The 21,996-nt window shown below is 30.5% G+C and overlaps 1 protein-coding gene across 1 annotated transcript in view; it reads right to left on the bottom strand.

The window, feature by feature from the left end:
- Positions 1–8,559: 8,559 nt before the first annotated feature.
- Positions 8,560–21,996, bottom strand: part of LOC127288412 (uncharacterized) — a 186,795-nt gene continuing 173,358 nt past the window's right edge. The window contains exons 5-6 of the mRNA XM_051315829.1: positions 20,531–20,612; positions 8,560–8,773 (exon numbers count right to left, since the gene is read on the bottom strand). Of these exons, the coding sequence (XP_051171786.1) occupies positions 20,595–20,612 (18 nt within the window). The 3' untranslated portion in view covers positions 8,560–8,773; positions 20,531–20,594. The remainder of the gene's footprint in view (positions 8,774–20,530; positions 20,613–21,996) is intronic.

Raw genomic sequence — 21,996 nt, 5'->3', positions numbered from 1 at the left:
TATAAGTGTCAGATAGATTTTTATAATTAAACCATTATTGATGATGATTTTAATTTAATTATTGATAAGTATTTTTCTATTTTGTAAACATTTTTTTTTCTATTTTATGAATTGTAAATTTCATTTACTTTTTGTATTTAGAAAATTGTAAATTACAAATTTTACAATTAAAAATAAAATTCGTTAACCGACAGATAGTTGGAAATATTTTGACGTTGAATAATTGCGGACATGCAAATTCATTTTCATTTTTATGTGTTTTGAATTTTATCTGAAATGTTATCTGAGATCGTATATATCTATATATATATATAGAAAATCTACAAGAATCTGTGTTCTATTATAGAAAAGTGTTGTTCATTCGTCATTTTGGAAAACATTCTATATATTCTCTTGCCACAACTTTATATATATACATATATACATAAATGTACATGCAGAAGACTGATTAATGGTTGTCTTAAAAATGTCCGACTGGATGATAAGTTAGGAATTACAAATTCATGTCTTCTCCTCCTTTTAGACCCCCCAATAATTCTCTAAGAGACGCTGACTCAGGTATCGCATAACCTACTTGATAAATGGCCATTTGAAATTGTTCGCGAACATAATTCCCTCACACGTTTCACTCTACTGCGCTTTTTCATTTGTCTTTAAAGAAACCCAAAAAAAAAAACATCACCAACAAAAAATCAATCAGGAAGTGAATTTTAATTGTCTTTTTTTACATGTGAATGTTAAACGAGTTTTTCGGTTGTTTTAAAAAGATAATAAATAATACAAACGAGTTAGGTGTAAATAATTATTAAAAATTATATTATATATAAATATATTATAAAATATTTTATATATTATAAAATATTTTATATAATATATAATATATTGTATAATATATTATAAAAGTACGTTGATATTTCAAAAAGAGAAAATATATATAAGAACGAAAAATCTTTTTATTCCGACTGCGGCAATCTTCTTGTAGAAAGGATCAGAGAATCAGATTTGTATATATATATATATATATATATATATATATATATATATATATATATATATATATATACTAAATCCACGCTTTTTGTCAAAGTTTATCTAGATCACGCGGTAAAAATCTCTCTCATGAAAATATTCCTCTCCGCACTTTATTCTCAAATCCATTTCCTTCCTGTTCGAATCACATTATATCCATTTTAAAAATTTCCTCACTAAGATTTTATTAAATTTTTTTTTTGAGATGTATAAAAAAAAATTCCTCACCTTTAAACAACGAAAAAGTGTTAAATGAGGAAAAATAAATAAAAATAATTAAAACAATAATAATAATAATAATAAAATTATCAAATATATTAAAAAGGATAGAACAGTAGCAACAAAAACCTCGAGATCAGATTTTTTTCGATAAGATAAATATGATTTTTAAGATTGAATTTTTTTTCATTCAAGAGACATTTACCAAAAGAAATCTGAGAGAGTTTCAAATACGTATATATATATATCGAAGAAACTGATATACCAAGAAGTTGAAAAGCTTTTTCTAATCATGCCACTTAGAACAATGATTCTGATCTTAAAGTGGGCAGGTGAACTCGAAAATCCCTCAGCTTATAGGACTTGGAAAACCGTAAAGACCTACTTTATCAGGATGAGAGACTTTGAAATGGCATTTTATCTATCTATGAAGCCATATAGTAATGTCTGCAACCCAACACGATGTCGTCCTTTAAAGACTCCCGTTAAGCTGTCCTCATAAAAAAAAAAAGTTGATGGAACTAGTCAATAATCTCCAGAATCCTAGAATCCTTTTAAATTTTTATCTGAAATTTCTTTTTTTTTCCAAAAACTTATACTATTTCAAAAAATGTATAGACTATGAAATGATGAGCAAATTTTCATTCTAAAATTTGATTAAATAATTTATATTAATTTATTATTATTAAATATAATTAATTATGGCATAATAATTATTTCGTTTTTGGATATAATTAATTATTGATTTATTATAACATAATCAATTAATAATTTTACATCATAATTAATTATGGTATAATTTGTCACGAAGGTAATAGTAATTTGCAAACCATAATTCTTCATATACATGCTAATGTAACTATAATTATAAATGTCATAAATACAGTGAAACCCACTTATATTGGATTTCAAAGGAACGGGAAAAAATCCGAATGTACCATCAGTCGGTAAGGTAGATTTCTATGTCGGTAATTTTTATATTTCCATTTTTCAAAAAAATTACTATCAGTCGGTAAGGTAGATTCCTATGTCGGTAACTTTTTTATATGTAACTAATTAATTCCTTTTTGGCCTTATTAGTTATTGATTAATTAGGGTATAATATTATTAATTGATTATGGCATAATTTGTCACGAAGGTAATAGTAATTTGCAACCATAATTCTTCATATACATGCTAATGTAAACCATAATTATAAATGTCATAAATACAGTGAAAGCCACTTATATCGGATTTCAAGGGAACGGAAAAAAATCCGAATGTAATTACCGTCAGTTGGTAAGGTAGATTTCTATGTCGGTAACTTTTGTATATGTAACTAATTAATCACACGAAAAAAAGTAGAATTTTTACCCGAAAATCGGTATAAAAATTACCTGCAACAAATTTTATCCTAGTTGAGGGCGCCACCGTCTATGTGAATTAGCATTGGTTAAAATTACACGCAACAAAATTTACCCAGCGTTTTTTCTGTGATTCATTTTTGGCCTAATTAATTATTGATTAAGTAGGGTATAATATTATTAATTGATTATGCCATAATTTGTCACGAAGGTAATAGTAATTTGCAACCGTAATTCTTCAAATACATGCTAATGTAACCATAATTATAAATGTCACAAATACAGTGAAACCCACTTATATTGGATTTCAAGGGGACGGAAAAAAAATCCAAATGTAATAACCATCAGTCGGTAAGGTAGATTTCTATGTCGGTAATTTTTATATTTCCATTTTTCAAAAAATTACTATCAGTCGATAAGGTAGATTCCTATGTCGGTAACTTTTGTATATGTAACTAATTAATTCCTTTTTGGCCTAATCAATTATTGATTAATTAGGGTATAATATTATTAATTGATTATGCCATAATTTTTAATTAATACTTCGCTTTAAGGGTAGGTCAAAGTCGATGCAATTTTTACGTAGAGCTTCAATGGGAAAATTGCATCGACTCTGGCCTACCCTTAAAATAAAAATTCCAATAAAATTCGATTATAAATTTCTCGAAAAGGAGGCATTTATTGTTACTTGTCATTTGATTCTAATCGAGATGAGGATTGAATGTCACTGCCTTAGGCGTACTTTTACCTGTTTTTTTTTAACTCTGAACAATAATTTATCAGCCTGATGTATATAGAATCTAAAAAATGTAAAATAGATGTCGAAACTGTTATTCGCAAATGAGAATGGCATATATATTTATGTTATAGAAGAAAATTACACAAAGCGAAAGCCGCGCGCGTCAAGGCTTCGTCTCAGATCTATCGCTTTAATGAAACTAATTCTTAAATAGTTTTTGATCGATGAAAAACGACGAATGAATTTCTTGTAATTGTGCCTTGTATCAACATGTCACAAATGGATGGAATCTTCTTCTAATGCTAATACAACCTTTTTTTCTATAATGTTACGACAGGTGTCACGATGTACATATATACGCCTACATATTATATATATATATATATATTGTAAAGAAGGATGTTATTTATGTTACTGTCTACTTCATTGTAACTCGATATCCGGTTTGGTACTAGAGTCTCCACACTTTAGAGGATATACCAATTCGAATTGCAACTAAATATCCTCGAGGTGGATGAAGTATCTTTTCGTATATATATATACAGATACTTCAAGGATTTTCTCCTCAAGATCAGCGGCACGATAGTCATGTTACATGTATTACCACTTGTCTAGTAGTGAGTAGGACTGAGTTTACGATCGATTAAATTCATAAATAGTCGATTCGTCAGGGGCGCTAAAGGGCTTTAAAGAGAGTGAGCGAGAGAGTGAGAGAGAGAGATAGAGTGAAAGAGTAAAAACACGACGTCACTACAAGAATTTAACCGCCCGCTACAAGCAAAGTACATTGTGGGCATCAGTGAATACGTTTATGTGCCGCTCATTTAAATATTTTATTGTCACGACTTTTCAATAGCACGTCCTAGACGTGATAGGATGGTGTTGAGGATTTTACGGCAGACAAGGTGACGTTAAGGCGTGGTAACATTAATGACGCTGCGCCCGTGTATTTTAACGATCAAAATCTTTATAAAACTTCTCCCTTAACAATAAGTATAAACTACACAACAAAAACACTTTAAACAATTTTGCCATTGATTTCCTATTTTTTTTCCTCCTAATATAATAAAAAGTATTAATTAATTATATTAATTTAATAGATTTGTATTTTAATTTATTTTTTGTTTATTGGAAGTTTAATTCACCGAAGGATAAATAAAAATAATTTTAAACAAATTTGAAAAGAGAAAAAAAGATTCACGGAAATGTAATGGAAATATAAACAGAATGGAAAATAAAATTTTATAGCATTTTGATTTGGCGTGATAACAATAGCTTATCAGATTGAACGTCTCATAAACGAACGTGTGTAAAAAAAAATATTATTTTTGCAAACAACAGGGAATATTTTTTTTTTCAATTTTTCAATATATACGATATTCGGAGCGTGTATTGCAAATAGGCGTATGAGATTTTAACTGCACGATATCAATGCTATACATGAACTTCCTGTTTTTAAATTCTATATTTTTCGAAATTTTATATTCATTTCCCCACTGCGATAACGATATATTGTGATCTAAATCTTATATAATTGAATATAATACCTTTTTTTGCAAATATTAAAAACTAGAAATTGAATATAACTTTTTTTGAATAAAATTTGATTTTTCTTTTAATAATAAAGAAAAATAGACAAAAAAATAGATTTAGAGGACTTGTGAAAAAAGGTAAAAAAGAAAAATGATTATAATGGTTTTTTTGAGAGAACGTATACACAATGTGCCTGTATATATCTCGAAAAGCTTTTACGAAGTACCAATTAGAGAATGTCTCTTTTACTTCCGGTTCAACTTTGAAAAACGCTCCTGTGATCTTGCAACGTTATTTTCTGGCCAGACACTTGACACCTATATAGTATAAGTAGCGTCGAGCATTTTTACGTCCCGCTGAGTCGCCCCCAAGAAAAGTACAGGAAAAAGTCTTTACCTCGTAGATAACTGAGATATATAGCCAAAAGAAAAATATACCTATATATACGTTTTTTTTTTACTTTTCGCCATATTCCACTGCACTTAAAATAATTAAATTTTTTAAATTCACCATAATATAATATAAATAATTATTTTCTAATTAAATAGTACTAACAATAATTAAATTATAAAATTAAGAGAAAATAATAATTAAAATTGATTATATTTATTTACTAAAAAAAAATTCTTCACAGAAAAGAAGGTAAAATAAAAAAAAATTGGTAGAAAAAAAGGCGTCAAGTTCATTTTGTTATTTGTATCCCGGAAATCTGTGATTGCCAACTGTTAATGACTTTTTGGTCCTTTGAGAAGTGTCTTTAGATTGCGTTTGCACACTCAAGAGATTTCGCAAGTCCTCTCTCTCTCTACCCTCTGATTTTAAAGGACCGACTTCCGTTTCATTTTATCTGTAACTGCAACGCAGGCCAAAGAAGCGTGACGAAAATGACTCCACGCAACCATGAAATCATTGTTCAAAGAGATCATTATTCTTTCTCGTTTTTCATTTACAGAAAAGCAAAAGCAAAAAAAAAAAAAAACCAATGTTAACAGCAAATTAATAACTATCTTTTAAGTTGAAAACCCCGTTAACTTATTTATTTTTCAATGGGATGAGAAAATCATAAATATAATTTTCACTTCTTTTATTTATATAATAATATCCTGAATTATTTGCAATTCCGGACTCTGCACAAAAGGATTCGATAAAATGGTCATTTTTTGGGCAAAAAATGTAAATAAAAAAAAAAAAAGTCCTTGCTTTCTATGAAATTTCTTTATGTTTTTGAATTTAATTTTAATTTTTGATTTGCATTTTAGGATAGATTTTTTTTTTAGGTTGCTAAGATTTATTTTTCCTTAATAATATTTATTTCTCATTTATTTCATTAATTACTATTTTTTAAGCAAAAAGTTATTTATATACAATCATACTTAATGAAAAATAAGTTGAAAAATAATTTTTATTAACCCGTTGCCTGTCGCTGACGCATATATGCGTAAAACTAAAACTAGCCAAAAGTGCTCTTTACGCATATATGCGCAACTTAAAAAAAGTGATGAAAAACATCTCAAATATTTCTGAAACTGGTTACTCGGGGGTTTTTGGAATCGCTGATTCCGAATCTGAGGTCGGTTTTTCAAAATTCAAAATGGCGGATCCAATATGTCGGACGACAATTTGAAAATATGATACAATTCGCTTGAAAATGGTTACTCAGGGGTTTTCGGAGTCGCTGATTACGAATCTGATATCAGTTTTTTAAAATTCAAGATGGCGGATCCATTATGGCGGAAAATTTTTCAAAATTGATCGGATTCGACTGAAGCTCGTTACTCAGGGGTTTTCGGGGTCGCTGATTCCGAATATGGCATCAGATTTTCAAAATTCAAAATGTCGGATCCAATATTAATTAATCTGATTAATTTTGAAAAATTTTCCTCCATATTGGATCCACCATTTTGAATTTTGGAAATTTCAAAATTTTGATTTCAGATTTGTAAACAGCGAGCCCGTAAACCCCCGAGTAACCATTTTCAAGCAAATTGCATTACACTTTCAAATTGTCGTCCGCCATATTGAACCGCCATTTTAAATTTTAAAAAATAACATCGAATTAGTAATCAGCGACCCCGAAAATCCCCGAATACCCATTTTCAAGCGAATTGCATTATATTTTCAAATTGTCGTCCGCCATATTGGATCCGCCATTTTGAATTTTAAAAAACTAATATGGGATTCGTAATCAGCGACCCCAAAAGCCCCCGAGTACCCATTTTCAAGTGAATTGCATTATATTTTCAAATTGTCGTCCGCCATATTGGATCCGCCATTTTGAATTTTGAAAAACCGACCTTAGGTTCGTAATCAGCGACCCTGAAAACCTTAAGATACCAAGTTTCAGAAAAATTCATTAAAATTTTGTTCAACACACTTTTGGCCCAAATAGTGGAAATCTCGTCGACAGTCAAGGGGTTAAAAAAAATGTTTTCCTAGAAAATGAAAAAATTCCTTATAAATTCAAATGAAGTTTTTTTATGGTAAAGCAATACATAGTACCTTCAAAAAATTTTAACAATTGATCTTTATGTAAAAAGGATAAGAATAATCAATTTTTTTAAATTTTTTTGAAAGGTTGTTTTCCCGGGAAATGAAAAAATCCCTTAATAACTTAAATGCAATTAAACAGTATGTCCCTATTATTTTTTTGTGGTAAAACAATACATCTTACCTTCAAAGAAATATTACATTTGATCTTTATGCAGAAAAGAAAAAGAAAAATCAATTTTTTTCATTTTTTTTGAAAAGGTTGTTTTCCTGGAAAATGAAAAAATCCCTTAATAACTTAAATACAATTAAACAGTATGTCCCTATTATTTTTTATGGTAAAACAACACATATAACCTTCAAAAAAACCTACTAATTGAACCTAAATTGCAATAGAATAAAAATAATCAATTTTTTTCAATTTTTTTGAAAAGGTTGTTTTCCTGGGAAATGAAAAAATCCCTTATAATTTTAAATTACATTAATAATTAAAACTTTTTTTATTTTATTTTATTTTTTTTTTAATTTTGACATTTAGTTTTTGTTCGGAAGTTGTAAAAAAAATTTCCTGTATATTTTGTGTATAGGATCGACGGTACATTTTTTTTATAAATTAAATTAATTGCTGAAATTATTGTTGTTTTCCTTTGAGAATAATTTTTTAATTACTATTTACACTTGTCAATTGTTGACGCTACTTTCTCCCATACATTAAATAACATACATAATACGACGTAATCTTATATTAATAGCCCACATGTTTTCAGTATATATATATACTTTGAACCTGTATCATGGAAAGCTGGTTAAAAAACATAGGAAGTTGGTAAATAAATATAACTCATCTGGATTTAACAAATATTTTACGAGTTATTTTATTTTCTCGGTATGGAAAAATCTTTTAAAACAGTAATATATATACATAATTCTGTATAGAGATAGGGAATTAGTATTTTCCGCCTACGTGGGGGAACTTCCTGTCTTTCAATTTTAGTATTTATCTGCGTTTTCGAAAAACCCTTGCCTGAACCAACACTTTTTCCTCTTGGGAAGAATTATCTCCCTAGGGTTCACATATATATCTTTTGAACTCATCTTTCGACCAAATATATATACATGCCTCGATTCATTTTATTTCAGAGTCACGAAGTTTGTAAATTTATTTACAGAAGTCAAAAGACAAAATATTCTATTTTGATATAGTTTATCCGATTTTGAAATTAACATTGCCCTAAAGCGATTCATCATCTGTCAAAGAAGCAAAAAAGAAGAATAAAAAAAAAAAGGAAACTTTCGATCGTTTCCAATAAAAATGTAACCGAGGGCTTCCTTTCGTGAAATTATGGGCTCGCGTGCTTGCTTCGAATTGATGAGAATGCACCGATATCACTTTGCTGCCAGTTTTGCTCACGTTTCGGTCAACCTGAGAAACGATAACAGAATTTAATTTTAAAAAATCACCTGGATTCCCAACTTGTTTTTTTTTTTTTTTTGCAGAATGATAATCTGCAACTTTTATTCAGAAGTCCTAAGAAGCTGTGTATTGCTTCTTTATTTTCATATCATTTCTTTTTTTTTCTCTTTTCAACAAGATTTATTTCTCTTCTTCTTGAAAATATTTTTTTTTAGAGAAATAAATTAATCGGGTCAATTAAAATATTTGTGAAATAAAATAATTCTTAGAGTGAGTGAGAGAGAGAGAGAGAGACGTAAAGGAAACTTTACTCGCGAGTATAATTGCAACTTATGGAGGATAATTAAACGCGCAGCATCTCAGAATATGTGTGAAGGTATATATATTCGCGCACTGCTTGAAAGCATCAGGACCGATTAAAAGAGCGATTAAATAACACCTCGTAGTGGATGATAGCGCGATTCTGACTTGTCTGGAGACACCCACGCAGGTGAGACCACACACGATGGTCCCGTCATTTGTTGGACATTGCACGGGCATGTCGTGTTGCACGAACCTGGTACACCAGTATTGTACACTTCTTGGCACTGTCCTGCGGCGTGTCGTGTATTGCTTTTATGGTTCCGCTATATACATATATATATGAAGCCACAATTTCATGCCAGTCGATTGCTGGTACCATTTTGATCGCAATTCAATATTTTCAGAAAATGTATATCTTCATTTCTGGTTATTTCAAATTGACAGAAATAATAAAAATTTTCTGTATTAAAAAACCGATATATCTTAAAATCATGTTCGATATGGTATATTGAGAATTAACGAGCATCGAGGCCCTAAACATAACCTCAAAACTTTTTATCGATTTTTAATTTTCGTATTTTAATTTCTTAGAAGTTACATTTCATAGAATTTTAATCAGCAGAATATTAATTTGCCAGAAAGTTAATTTAATCGAATTTTAATTTGGCAGAAAATCAATTTGATCGAATTTTAATTTGCCAGAAATTAAATTTAACAGAAATTAAATTTTACAGAAATTAAATTTGCCAGAAATTAAATTTGACCGAATTTAAATTTTCCTAAAACGTTGTTTTATAGAATATTAATAGTCCAGAAAAACAATTTGACAGAAATCTACTTTACCAGAATGTATGTATTGGTTCGAATATTAATTTCCCAGAATGTTAATTTGACCGAAAATTAATTTGGCAGAATTCCAATTTGATCGAATATTAATTTGCCAGAAACTCAATTTCACCGAAAATCAATTAAACCGAAATATTTCGGCGCAAATTTTAAAATTAACCAATCACAATTTTCTTGATAATTTTCTATTGGTGAATTTTAAAATTCGCGCCGAAATATTTCGGTCAAATTGATCTTCGGTGAAATTGAGTTTCTGTCAAATTAATATTCGAAAAAATGTATACTTTCCTGTAAACTAAATTTCTATCAAATTTTGATTCTGTTATATTAGGATTCTATTAAATTACCTTTTCTGCTAAATTAAAATTCTATGAGAAAACGTTTCGCACAAATAAAATTTCGATCAAATTGATTTTTGTGCCAAATTAAAATTCGATGAAATTGACTTTCTGACAAATTAAAATTCAATCAAAGTGGAATTCTGACAAATTAATTTTCGGTCAAATTAACTTTCTGGGAAATTAATATTCGAACAAATATACATTCTGGTAAAGTAGATTTCTGTCAAATTGTTTTTCTGCAATATTAATATTCCATAAAACAACGTTTCGAGAAAATTTAAATTCGGTCAAATTTAATTTCTGGCAAATTAAAATTGGATAAAATTGAATTAATATCAAATTAAAATTCGATCAAATTGATTTTCTGCCAAATGAAAATTCGATTAAATTGACTTTCTGACAAATTAAAATTCAATCAAATTGATTTTCTGCCAAATTAAAATTCGATCAAATTGACTTTCTAACAAATTAAAATTCAATCAAATTGGAATTCTGCCAAATTAATTTTCGGTCAGATTAACTTTTTGGGAAATTAATATTCGAACAAATATATACATTCTGGTAAAGTAGATTTCTGTCAAATTGTTTTCCTGCACTATTAATATTCTATAAAACAACGTTTCGGGAAAATTTAAATTCGGTCAAATTTAATTTCTGGCAAATTAAAATTCGATCAAATTGAATTAATGTCAAATTAAAATTCGATCAAATTGATTTTCTGCCAAATTAAAATTCGATCAAATTGATTTTCTGCCAAATTAAAATTCGATTAAATTGACTTTCTGGCAAATTAATATTCAGCTGACTAAAATTCTATGACATGTAACTTCTATAACAAATTTGTTTTAGAGCTTATTCATGCGTCCCTTCTTTTTTTTTGTCTTTACAGATTTTTCAAGAAAAATTTTGTGAAATGCCTCGGAAAGATCAACAACAATGATGGGGACCGAAAAAGGGGTGAGTGTTACCGTAAAGAAGGGAATTTTTTTTTTTTTTTTTTAGAACAAGGGCCCCAATTTATATCACGTCATGAGGACGCGGTCGATTAATCCTCGCAGGATTCGCGAGACCACCCAGGTGAAACTAACACCCTACTTTTATCCTCTCTGACATTGCGTCGTAAACGTCCTTCGCGTCCTACTTTAACGATCCCCAAACAATTTACACTAAACGCCGCCCTACAAACAAAAAGCCCTTCCCCCTCCCAAATTTCTTCAAGCAGGTGTATTTTTATCATCACTCTTTTGGCTATTCTAATTGTTTTTCTTTTATTTATTTATTTTTTTTAACAATTTAATTAATTTTGATCAATTAATAAATAAATTATATACGAATATCCTGTGAGGGAATAATTTCTTTTTTTTTTCTTCTTTTTACATATATTACAAGTGAAAACAATTTCCGATGCTTATTTGAATATTACATTTGCGGGGGTGTAAAGGGCAGCTGCACGCAACTCACCATATAAAACAAAACGTTCGAAAACATTTGTGCTTCTTCGGAAGAAAATACGTAGGTGCGCAAGACATACGGACACTTTCAAATTTTATCTTAATGGTAAAACACCACACGTCTTTGAATTGGAAAAAAGCGTATATTTAATTGAAATGTCAATCCCTCAAAAATCTCAATTCAATTAAAATTCCTATATAAATGTCTTTCATCTTTCAAAGTGCGTTTGTATTTTATTTCGCGGTTTTGTTTTTTTACACAAAAAAAATTACACACTTATAGATTATAAAGTTACATAATTATTTTATTGATAAAAAAGATATTATTAAATTATATATGCATAATATACATAATAATATATTTATAATATATTTAAATTATTATTAATAATATATATTATGTATTTATAATTATAATAATATTTATAATAATATTTATAATATAATATTTATAATTAATAATATAATATATTATTAATATTATTATTATTATTATTATTATTATTATTATTATTATTATTATTATTATATAATTATTGAATTTAAAAAATGTTAATGATTTTTATAAATTTTATTTATGAAAACAATTATTTTATTTTGATAAAAGAAATAAAAGGAATCGCATATGAATCTCTCGTGTAAAAATTTTTCCAGGGCTCAGATCGGGGGCGGATCAGGCTGCCCTATTAGGGAATAGACGCGCCTGATGTGGCCCTGATTAGGAAATCCACATTTGGCCCTGATCAAATGTGAAGTTTCATTCCCTACTAGGGCCCTGATAGGTCAATTTCTACACGGGATATGAAATAAAATCTAATGATGCAAAAAAAAAAAAAAATTTATTTATTGCAAATAGATTTTGAGAAAATTTGTATAGGAATTTATTACATTTGTGTAACTAAAATAGCGGAGAAATCGACATTTGTTTTTACGAGGCGTGTCTAATCGATTCCTTGATATTAATACTTCCCATCAAACCTGTTCGCTCACCTGCAGTGAGGTGCATATATCTAACTTTAGTATATTGAGGATACAAAAACAGACACACAAACACATTTATCCTCTCTCTTTCCCCAATAGATATATATATATATATATATATATAGCCCAAGGGTCTTGAATTCTTTTCCCATTACGAGGTCACAGTTCATTCCCTAAGTCCAAGGTCACGTTCACCTGCATCTAGAAGTCTAGGCCTTTTTTTACCATCATTTCAGAAATTCCCTCATTCTCTCACGATACTATATATATATTTTTTTGCAAACCACTCGTCTAGAATCGTCATTAAATATTTAAAAAAATTTATTTGATTAAAATTAACAAAAATAAATATTTATTTCTATCAAATATTATCGCAATTAAATAGTAATTTTATATAATGGAAATATTTAGAAATTATTGATCCGAATATTGATTATTTGAAATTTAAATAAAAATTATTTATTTTAACTAAATATTGATTATAAAATATTTCCATTTAAGTAATATAATATATTGATATACGTAAAATTTTTTGACCCCGAATAATTAAATGTCATTGAACTGAAAACAATGATAAATTTATTTAATCAATCAATATTACATATCAATGTTATATTAATTTATTGAAATCTATAGGAAATTTTTTTAAATCAATAATTTAAAAATTCAAATTTTTTGACAGTTTTTTGATATATATTGATGTTCAATATTATTAATGAGAGGCAAACATTTATTTTATTAACGATTCATTTATATGTATATATTTGATCGCGAGGAGTAAATATATGTTTGATAAATTAATATTAATTTAATATAGTAATAAAAAAGGGAAAAATTATTTATAAATAAATTATATATGTGCGATGCGCTCTGAAGAAAGGGACTTTAGAACCAAAGGAATTATAGGTTATGTTTACGATAATTTAACCTTGCCCGTGTAGAAATTGCTCTATAAGGGCCATAGTAGGGAATGAAACGCCACGCCTGATCAGGGCCAGATAAGGGCGACTAGAAAATGTGAATTTCCTAATCAGGGCCACATCAGGTGCGACGTTTCTTTCCCTAATAGGGCAGTCTAATCCGGCCCCTGGCAAAATTTCTGCACGGGTAATTACAAGTTTCTTTTTATTTATATCAAATCATTTATTTGATTATTTAAATCAATTTTTGTTGAATATTTTGGATGTAATAAAAACTTGAATATCAATATAATTTGTATTGAAAATTGATTCTTTGTGTATATTTTCACTTTGAAATTTTGAAATATAACCTATAATTTTTTGCTTTTAAGGTCCCTTTCTTCAGAGCGCGCCACATATTATTTTTATTATTATTATTATTATTATTATTATTATTATTATTATTATATACAGTTATATTTAAATTCTTTATTTAATGTAGGAAAAAAAAAATTTGTAAATGGTCAAAAAGAAAAATTTCCTGCACTTAGTAAAACGCATAAATAATGCTTATGCGCATTGATTTTTGAAAAAAAAAGAAGAAATTACGCACGACGAAAAGTAATACGTGAATGTTGGTTCTTTGCACACACACAAGATATATATACAAAGTCCGCGTGGCTCTCTTTCATATTCAAATGTGATGCTTTATCTATGAATTCCTAATGTGAAATATACGATGAATATGCGTGTTTAATGTTAAAAATTTGTTTGCGAAGGTTAAACTTTATGCTAACTGGTTCTTTTTTTTTTCCTCTCTTAAACCAAATTTACTCTCTATTGTTTGATAGTTGAAAAAAATTAAAATTTAAAAAAAAAAACCCCCCCACTTTTCTGATAATACAAAATACTATTTTCCAAGACATTAAAAAATTAAAAAACAAAATACTTTTCTATTCATAGTTTGCCATGTGTTAATTTTTATTATTCATATATATATATATATGATAAATTGAATTCTTCTTTCGTTTCTTTATATTCCCGAGAGTTAAAAAAGTATAAGACTGTCATCTTTTCAATTTGAAAAAATTTACTTAAAAAAGATGAGAGCGTTTTTTAAAATATTCTTTTCAACCCTTTTTTTTCTGGTGTGTATATATATATATATCGTTGGCGGTGAGGACCCCGCAACTTTCGTCGTGGAAAGAATTCTCTTGCAAAAGGCCCAATCATTCAGGGTCCAAGGAACACGTAATGAATGGCTCAACATTTACATACGAAGATGGCGAGTATCTTATTACATGAGAAGCAGGGGTGGATTCTTGTGTAGTGGAGTTCAGTTAGGGCTTGAGGGGAACAATGCTCACCATGGTGGTCGTGATGGTAAATGCATGGATGACGCGCTGCTGAAGACACGATTAACATCCGTTAATAAGATGGATGTGCGTGACTGCCATTGTTGTGTCACAGACATTGGGTGTGATTTAGGTGCTTGTGCCACGAATGACCCTTCATTTTCTATATACATATATAGATATATATATATATATGTAGAATACGATGATCGGAGGGAGGAGGCACTCATTTTGCTTTATTGCCTTTTTACACCCTTATTCCGCGAGGGTCCCCTATATTAAACGTCAAATCGTTTCCCCTAGCACCAAAATTAACGCGACTTTTTTTTTTATATATCTGATATGGTACAAGAGGGACCTTAGAAAGAAAAAATTATAGGTTATGTTTATGACAGTTTTTTTTTTTGATTAAATAGTATTTTTTGTTTCTTTGATATCAAAATCAATTGTTATTGATTATAATTATATCCGCACGGAAAGAAAAGGAATGGTTGGGCCAACCATAGGTATTGATAAATACGTCCCATCAATATTATATGGTTACCACAACCATATCTTTAGTTGATACAACCATAGTATGGTTGGCCTAACCAAAAGTTAGGTTGTCACATCAAAATTACGAAAAATTGCAAATTTGATGTGTCAACCTGACCTTTGGTTGCGCCAACCATACTATGGTTGTATCAACTAAAGATATGGTTGTGGTAACCATATAATATTGATGGGACGTATTTATCAATACCTATGGTTGGCCCGCAACCATTCCTTTTTCTCCGTGCGTGTATAAATTTTGCCAGGGCCCAGATCGGGGCCGGATCTGGCTGCCCTATTAGGAAATGAAACGCCGCGCCTGATGTGGCCCTGATTAGGAAATCCACATTTGGCCCTGATCAGGTGTGGCGTTTCATTCCCTACTAGGGCCCTTGTAGGGAAATTAATTATTTGCTTCTAAAATCCCTTTCACTGCATAAATTTTACTACGTTAGTGAAACCGGAACTTGTCACAGTTTCTGGTAATTTTTACCCTAGAAATCGAAATTTACTATGCCCGGAACAATTTTTACTATTTCTGGAGTAAAATTAGAAACTGTTCCGGTTTTACTTTTAAAGTGGTAAAAGTTACTTTATTCATTTTTCTCCGTATGCGAAAAATGGCGAAAATTCTGATTGAAACGTAGAGACTTAAAATAGTAGACAGAGAAATAAAAGAAGAGAGACAATTTCACAGAAGCCAATAAATAATTTCATAGAATAGCAATAAATTCACGCCTAGCAGAAAGTCAAATTCATGTAATTCAGAATAATTACAATTCCTTGGGGGCACAATTATATAATTTTTTTTTTTTCATATGGATCTCGGGTTTGATTTTTTTTTTTTTTTTTTGCAAAAGCTATATTTGCCGCGATCGTGGTTCTCTTCTTCTCTCGGTAAGAGAAGAAGAGAGGCTCGTGCGAAGGCGCAAGATACATTGATAGCATAAGACGCGCATAGCAGCTGTTGCTTTTGCGATAGCGCCAAGGGAGGGTTTAATGTACCACGAAGCCGGAGATGCGCGCATAATCTCTTTCCCTCTCTCTCTCTCTCTCTTTCTCCTACATGAACATATTCCTTCAACGCGCGGCATATGGTGCTCAATGATTTTTCTCCCGTGTGTTAATTATTCGAAGCATCTATCCAGTCGAAAGGACACCGCCATTTCTCTCTCTCTCTCTCTTTCTCACTCTCGCTAAGAAAAAGAAGAGGAATCTTATTTCAACTCGTGCCGAGAGCATAGAAATTACATTTGCTGCTTGCCCGCGAAAAATGACGTAATTCGTGCCTTATCGCATTCACATTTTTCAAAGTTATAAGAGCGAGCGAATAAAAATAAAAAACTGATAAATTTATGCTTAATCTTATTTAATTAAGGATATAATTAAATTAAAATTTTTCTCTAAAGATTTAAAGATGGAGAAATTAATTTGTGTGGAGTTAATTACAAAAAAAATGCAATTTTCAAAAAAAAGTTGACGTTTCAAAGAAATCGAGATTTTTTTTTTTTCTCAAGTTAAATTTCTGAAAGAGAAATCGACTCAACATTCTTTTCGGAGAACAATTGCAAATCGGATCGGGCTCGTGTATCTTATTTTCTGCCATCTCTCGGTGCATATAACGTATGTCTTGGAAAGAGGGAGGATCGCCGCAAGAGACCGTTCTTCGTTCCACTTTTTGGCCTCGGTTTATATATATATATATATGTATATGTACACGATCGCCAACTTCGTAGCTTTCATTTTTCACTGTCAAGGGACCGCCAATCGATAAGAGAGCCAACATCGAGAAAGCAAGACCCCGCCAAGATCTCAATTCCGCGAATTCGCGCTCTGGGGAAGAGAATGAGAGATGGACACGTAGAGTTCCTCTTGGCCATATACTTTCATCCGGGACAGGTCACGACATAGCCACTGTAATGCACATTGTATCATGCGTTCAAAATATTCTCCGATCGGACGTACCACCCGCGCAGAAATCGCACGATTTATCTCCACTTCAACTTCTTCATTGTTTTATCTTTTATTATTATTATTATTTTTTTTTTCTTACGTCAAATATATTATTTATGTAATTTAAGTAAGGACAAAAAAAATACAATATATTTTTTTTGTTCCACACTCAAGTAAATTTGACTATTTTTTTTTCAACTATTTCTCCTAGTTCCAGGAGGGGCAGTTATTAGGCTTTCGTAACAGTTACCATAGCAACAGTTTCCATGACTACCGTTACCAAAGCAACCGTTTCTAAAGCACCGTTTTCATAGCTACCGCTTCCAAAGCAACCGTCTTCATAGCAACCGTCTCCATAGTAACCGTTTCCATAGCAACCGTCTTCATAATAATCGTTTCCATAGTTACCGTTTCTATAGCAACCGTTTCCATGACAACCGATACTGTAGCAACCGTTTCTAGTTTCCATAGCAACCGTTTCCATAGAAACCGTCTTCATAGCAACCGTCTCCATAGTAACCGTTTCCATAGCAACCGTCTTCATAATAACCGTTTCCATATAGTTACCGTTTCCATAGAAACTGTTTCCATGACAACCGATACTGTAGCAACCGTTTCTAGTTTCCATAGTAACCGCTTCCATAGCTACCGTTTCCATAGCAACCGTCTTCATAGTAACCGTTTCCATAGCAACCGTTTCCATAACAACCGATACTATAGCAACCGCTTCTAGTTTCCATAGCAACCGTCTCCATAGTAACCACTTCTATAGCTACCGTTTCCATAGCTACCGTTTCCATAGCAACCGTCTTCATAATAATCGTTTCCATAGTTACCGTTTCTATAGCAACCGTTTCCATGACAACCGATACTGTAGCAACCGTTTCTAGTTTCCATAGCAACCGTTTCCATAGAAACCGTCTTCATAGCAACCGTCTCCATAGTAACCGTTTCCATAGCAACCGTCTTCATAATAACCGTTTCCATATAGTTACCGTTTCCATAGAAACTGTTTCCATGACAACCGATACTGTAGCAACCGTTTCTAGTTTCCATAGTAACCGCTTCCATAGCTACCGTTTCCATAGCAACCGTCTTCATAGTAACCGTTTCCATAGCAACCGTTTCCATAACAACCGATACTATAGCAACCGCTTCTAGTTTCCATAGCAACCGTCTCCATAGTAACCACTTCTATAGCTACCGTTTCCATAGCTACCGTTTCCATAGCAACCGTCTTCATAGTAACCGTTTCCATAGCAACCGTTTCCATAGCAACCGTTTCCATAACAACCGATACTATAGCAACCGCTTCTAGTTTCCATAGCAACCGTCTCCATAGTAACCACTTCTATAGCTACCGTTTCCATAGCTACCGTTTCCATAGCAACCGTCTCCATAGTAACCACTTCTATAGCTACCGTTTCCATAGCTACCGTTTCCATAGCAACCGTCTCCATAGTAACCACTTCTATAGCTACCGTTTCCATAGCTACCGTTTCCATAGCAACCGTCTTCATAGTAACCGTTTCCATAGTAACCGTTTCCATAGCAACCGTTTCCATGACAACCGATACTATAGCAACCGTTTCTAGTTTCCATAGCAACCGTCTCCATAGTAACCGTTTCCATAGCAATCGTTTCCATGACAACCGATACTATAGCAACCTTTTCTAGTTTAAATAGCAAGCGTCTCTATAGTAACCGTTTCCATAGCAACCATTACCGTAGCAACCGTTTCCATAGCTACCGTTTTCATAACAACCATTTTCATAGTTACCATTTGCATAGTAAAAATATTTAAAAGGTAATAGTAATATCGGAATTAGGTAGTAGGAAGGGTGAAAATGGAAATATAGAATTGATGTAAGTTTAGTAAAAATCATTATAAATATAGTACTTTTAACAATATTTTTTTTTTTTTTTTACTAAACAAATGTATTTTCTACCAATACCAATTTTTGTAGGATATTTATATTAAAAATGAAAATCTTTCAAATTAAAATAAAATTTTCTTTTCATTGCATTTTGTTGTATATATACCGTTTACAACGCTTAAAAATTGTATTTTAAATGTATGATATCTAAAGAGGTATATACTTATATATATTTGTATGACACTCCAATCTTTCTTGGGCCAGGTGCAACCTTTCTGCACACCATCGTGTGTGGGTGTTGTGCACACCCCTTTATTTATTTTTTTTTTTTATATATATAAAAGACCCTCAACATGCGGGTTCATTCATTTTTAAGATCAAATAAAAACTTGGGACTGGTCCACGTGTTTGCCACAAATGTGACCTGATCACTTAATAATTGCGCTGATGTGAGAAAAAAAATTGTATGCGGGACCTTATGTATATATAATATATATAAATATATGATGGTTTATTGATAGTCTGACATTTATTTTCTAATGACTTAAAATTGTTACACAATTTTTTTTTTTCTATGTACTTTTCAAAAGAAAAAGAAAAATTATTTGGTTCAAGGAAATATTTATTTGATAATTGTCGATTATTTAAATTAAATTAATTTTTTTTCAGTGTAATATTAAGTATAATAAATAAATAAGTAAAAATTAAATTTATTTTGTAACACATTTTAATATGTATAATTGCGTGAAAAATAATTCAAGTAAATAATATTAAAATGAAATTCGATTTGTAACACATTTTAATAAATAATCGCGTGAAAAATAATTCGAAATTCTCGTTTATGAAAATTTTGCCGTGTTTTTAAATAACTTAATTTACATTATGGAAAGAGCCCGCGCGGTCAATTAGAATTGCAAACTACCTAATTTTATATTATATATATATATATACATGAAGATTAAAGTATTGATGAAAGAATCCGAAATAAAATAGAATAAATTAATATTATATTATTTCAAAACTATATTTCTCGCTATAAAATGAAAATGTCACATTTTATATATATATATATTTTGTTAGTGTTCAAGTTATTCTAATTAAATGACAAGCTACAACATCAAAGTGGACAGGTTTTGATATCACAACAATTTTTTTTAACCCTTTCATCATTACTTAATGAATGAAAAACTTTCGAATATGTAGTCATATATAAAGTGTCATTTACTCACCTTGTTGGGGATAATCTTCATGTTTATTAAATATTCAATCAAGCGTGTGCGCAGTTTTCCAAGGTTACTTCGAATCGTCTCTCTGAAAGATGATATTGATACCTCATTAGCTAATTGGGTCAAATGAGAATTTTTTTTTTCATAAATAAAACCATAATCTGCTAAGTGCACCTAGTCGAAAAAAAAATATTCACTACTACAGTTTATTTTACCTAAAAATTATGTTAAATCTAATATTCCGTATTAATAGAGAAACTACAAACAAAAAATTTGTTGAAGCCACAAATCAGATTTGTTAGTTCTACATTAACAATTCTTTTGTACCAAAAGGATGTTCAGAGTTTTTATAAAAATACAACATATATATATATATATATAAGCGCTCGGAATGTCATATATACAATTTGGAGTAAAAAAGTTATTAAATTACATTATCGTTAGTCCGTAACGAACTAATTAACTCTCGAACGACTACTACATTTACAACACATATCAGCTCTTAATGGAGAAAAGTTACAGCTCGTTTTCAAAGTGTGCGCCTCTCACGACACAATAACTTTTTTCGACAGGAGCGACTCATCGGAAATCAAAAATTCAAGTGCGGTCGCGTGCAACGTTAATAAGGTCCTGCACGAAACCCATTAGGTCGGTTAGCCGAGTTTGCCAACCAAGTTACTCGTGTGACTGCATCCGTTATTCACCTGTATATATAAATACAATGAAACCCACGTATATCGGATTTCAAGGGACCGGAAAAAATCCGATGTAAGCGAAAATATAAAAAAATTACCGACATAGAAATCTACCATGCCAACTGATGGTAAAACAGGTTTTTGAAAAGTATAATAATATAAAAATTGCCGACATAGTAATCTACCTTACCGACGGATGGTAATTTTTATACTTCCATTCCCGAGAAAAATCTGTTTTACCATCAGTCGGTAAGGTAGATTACTATGTCGGTAACTTTTTTATATCTACCTTACCGACGGATTGTATTTTTTATACTTCCATTCCCAAGAAAAATCTGTTTTACCATCGGTCGGTAAGGTAGATTTCTATGTCGGTAACTTTTTATATTTTAATTTTCCAAAAGAATTTGTTTATCATCAGTCGGTAAGGTAGATTTCTATGTCGGTAACTTTTCATATTTTTATTTTTCAAATTTTTTTTTACTATTTTGTTAATTTTTAACCATGAATATACTTTTAATAGAGACGTAAACTTCATATACATATATATATATATATATGTGTGTGTGTGTGCAAACGACCTCATATAAGCGACAAAAACCTCATTTCCAATATATCTCTCGCAAGCGAATCGGGAAATTGATTGGCAACTGGGTGGGAGCGGTGAATTATTAAGGAAACCCCGTCGAATCAATAATTAGCGTGTCAATTAGTACTAATTTAGCGTGTAATTGAGATACTCTCACAGAGGCACGCGCGTTCCAATCAGAAAAC

Source organism: Leptopilina boulardi, unplaced genomic scaffold (assembly GCF_019393585.1).
Source record: "Leptopilina boulardi isolate dan_hultmark-lab unplaced genomic scaffold, ZJU_Lbou_2.1 LbouV2_386, whole genome shotgun sequence".
In the NCBI taxonomy this organism is placed as follows: Eukaryota; Metazoa; Arthropoda; class Insecta; order Hymenoptera; family Figitidae; genus Leptopilina; species Leptopilina boulardi.
This window is presented reverse-complemented; position numbering and strand designations above follow the sequence as displayed.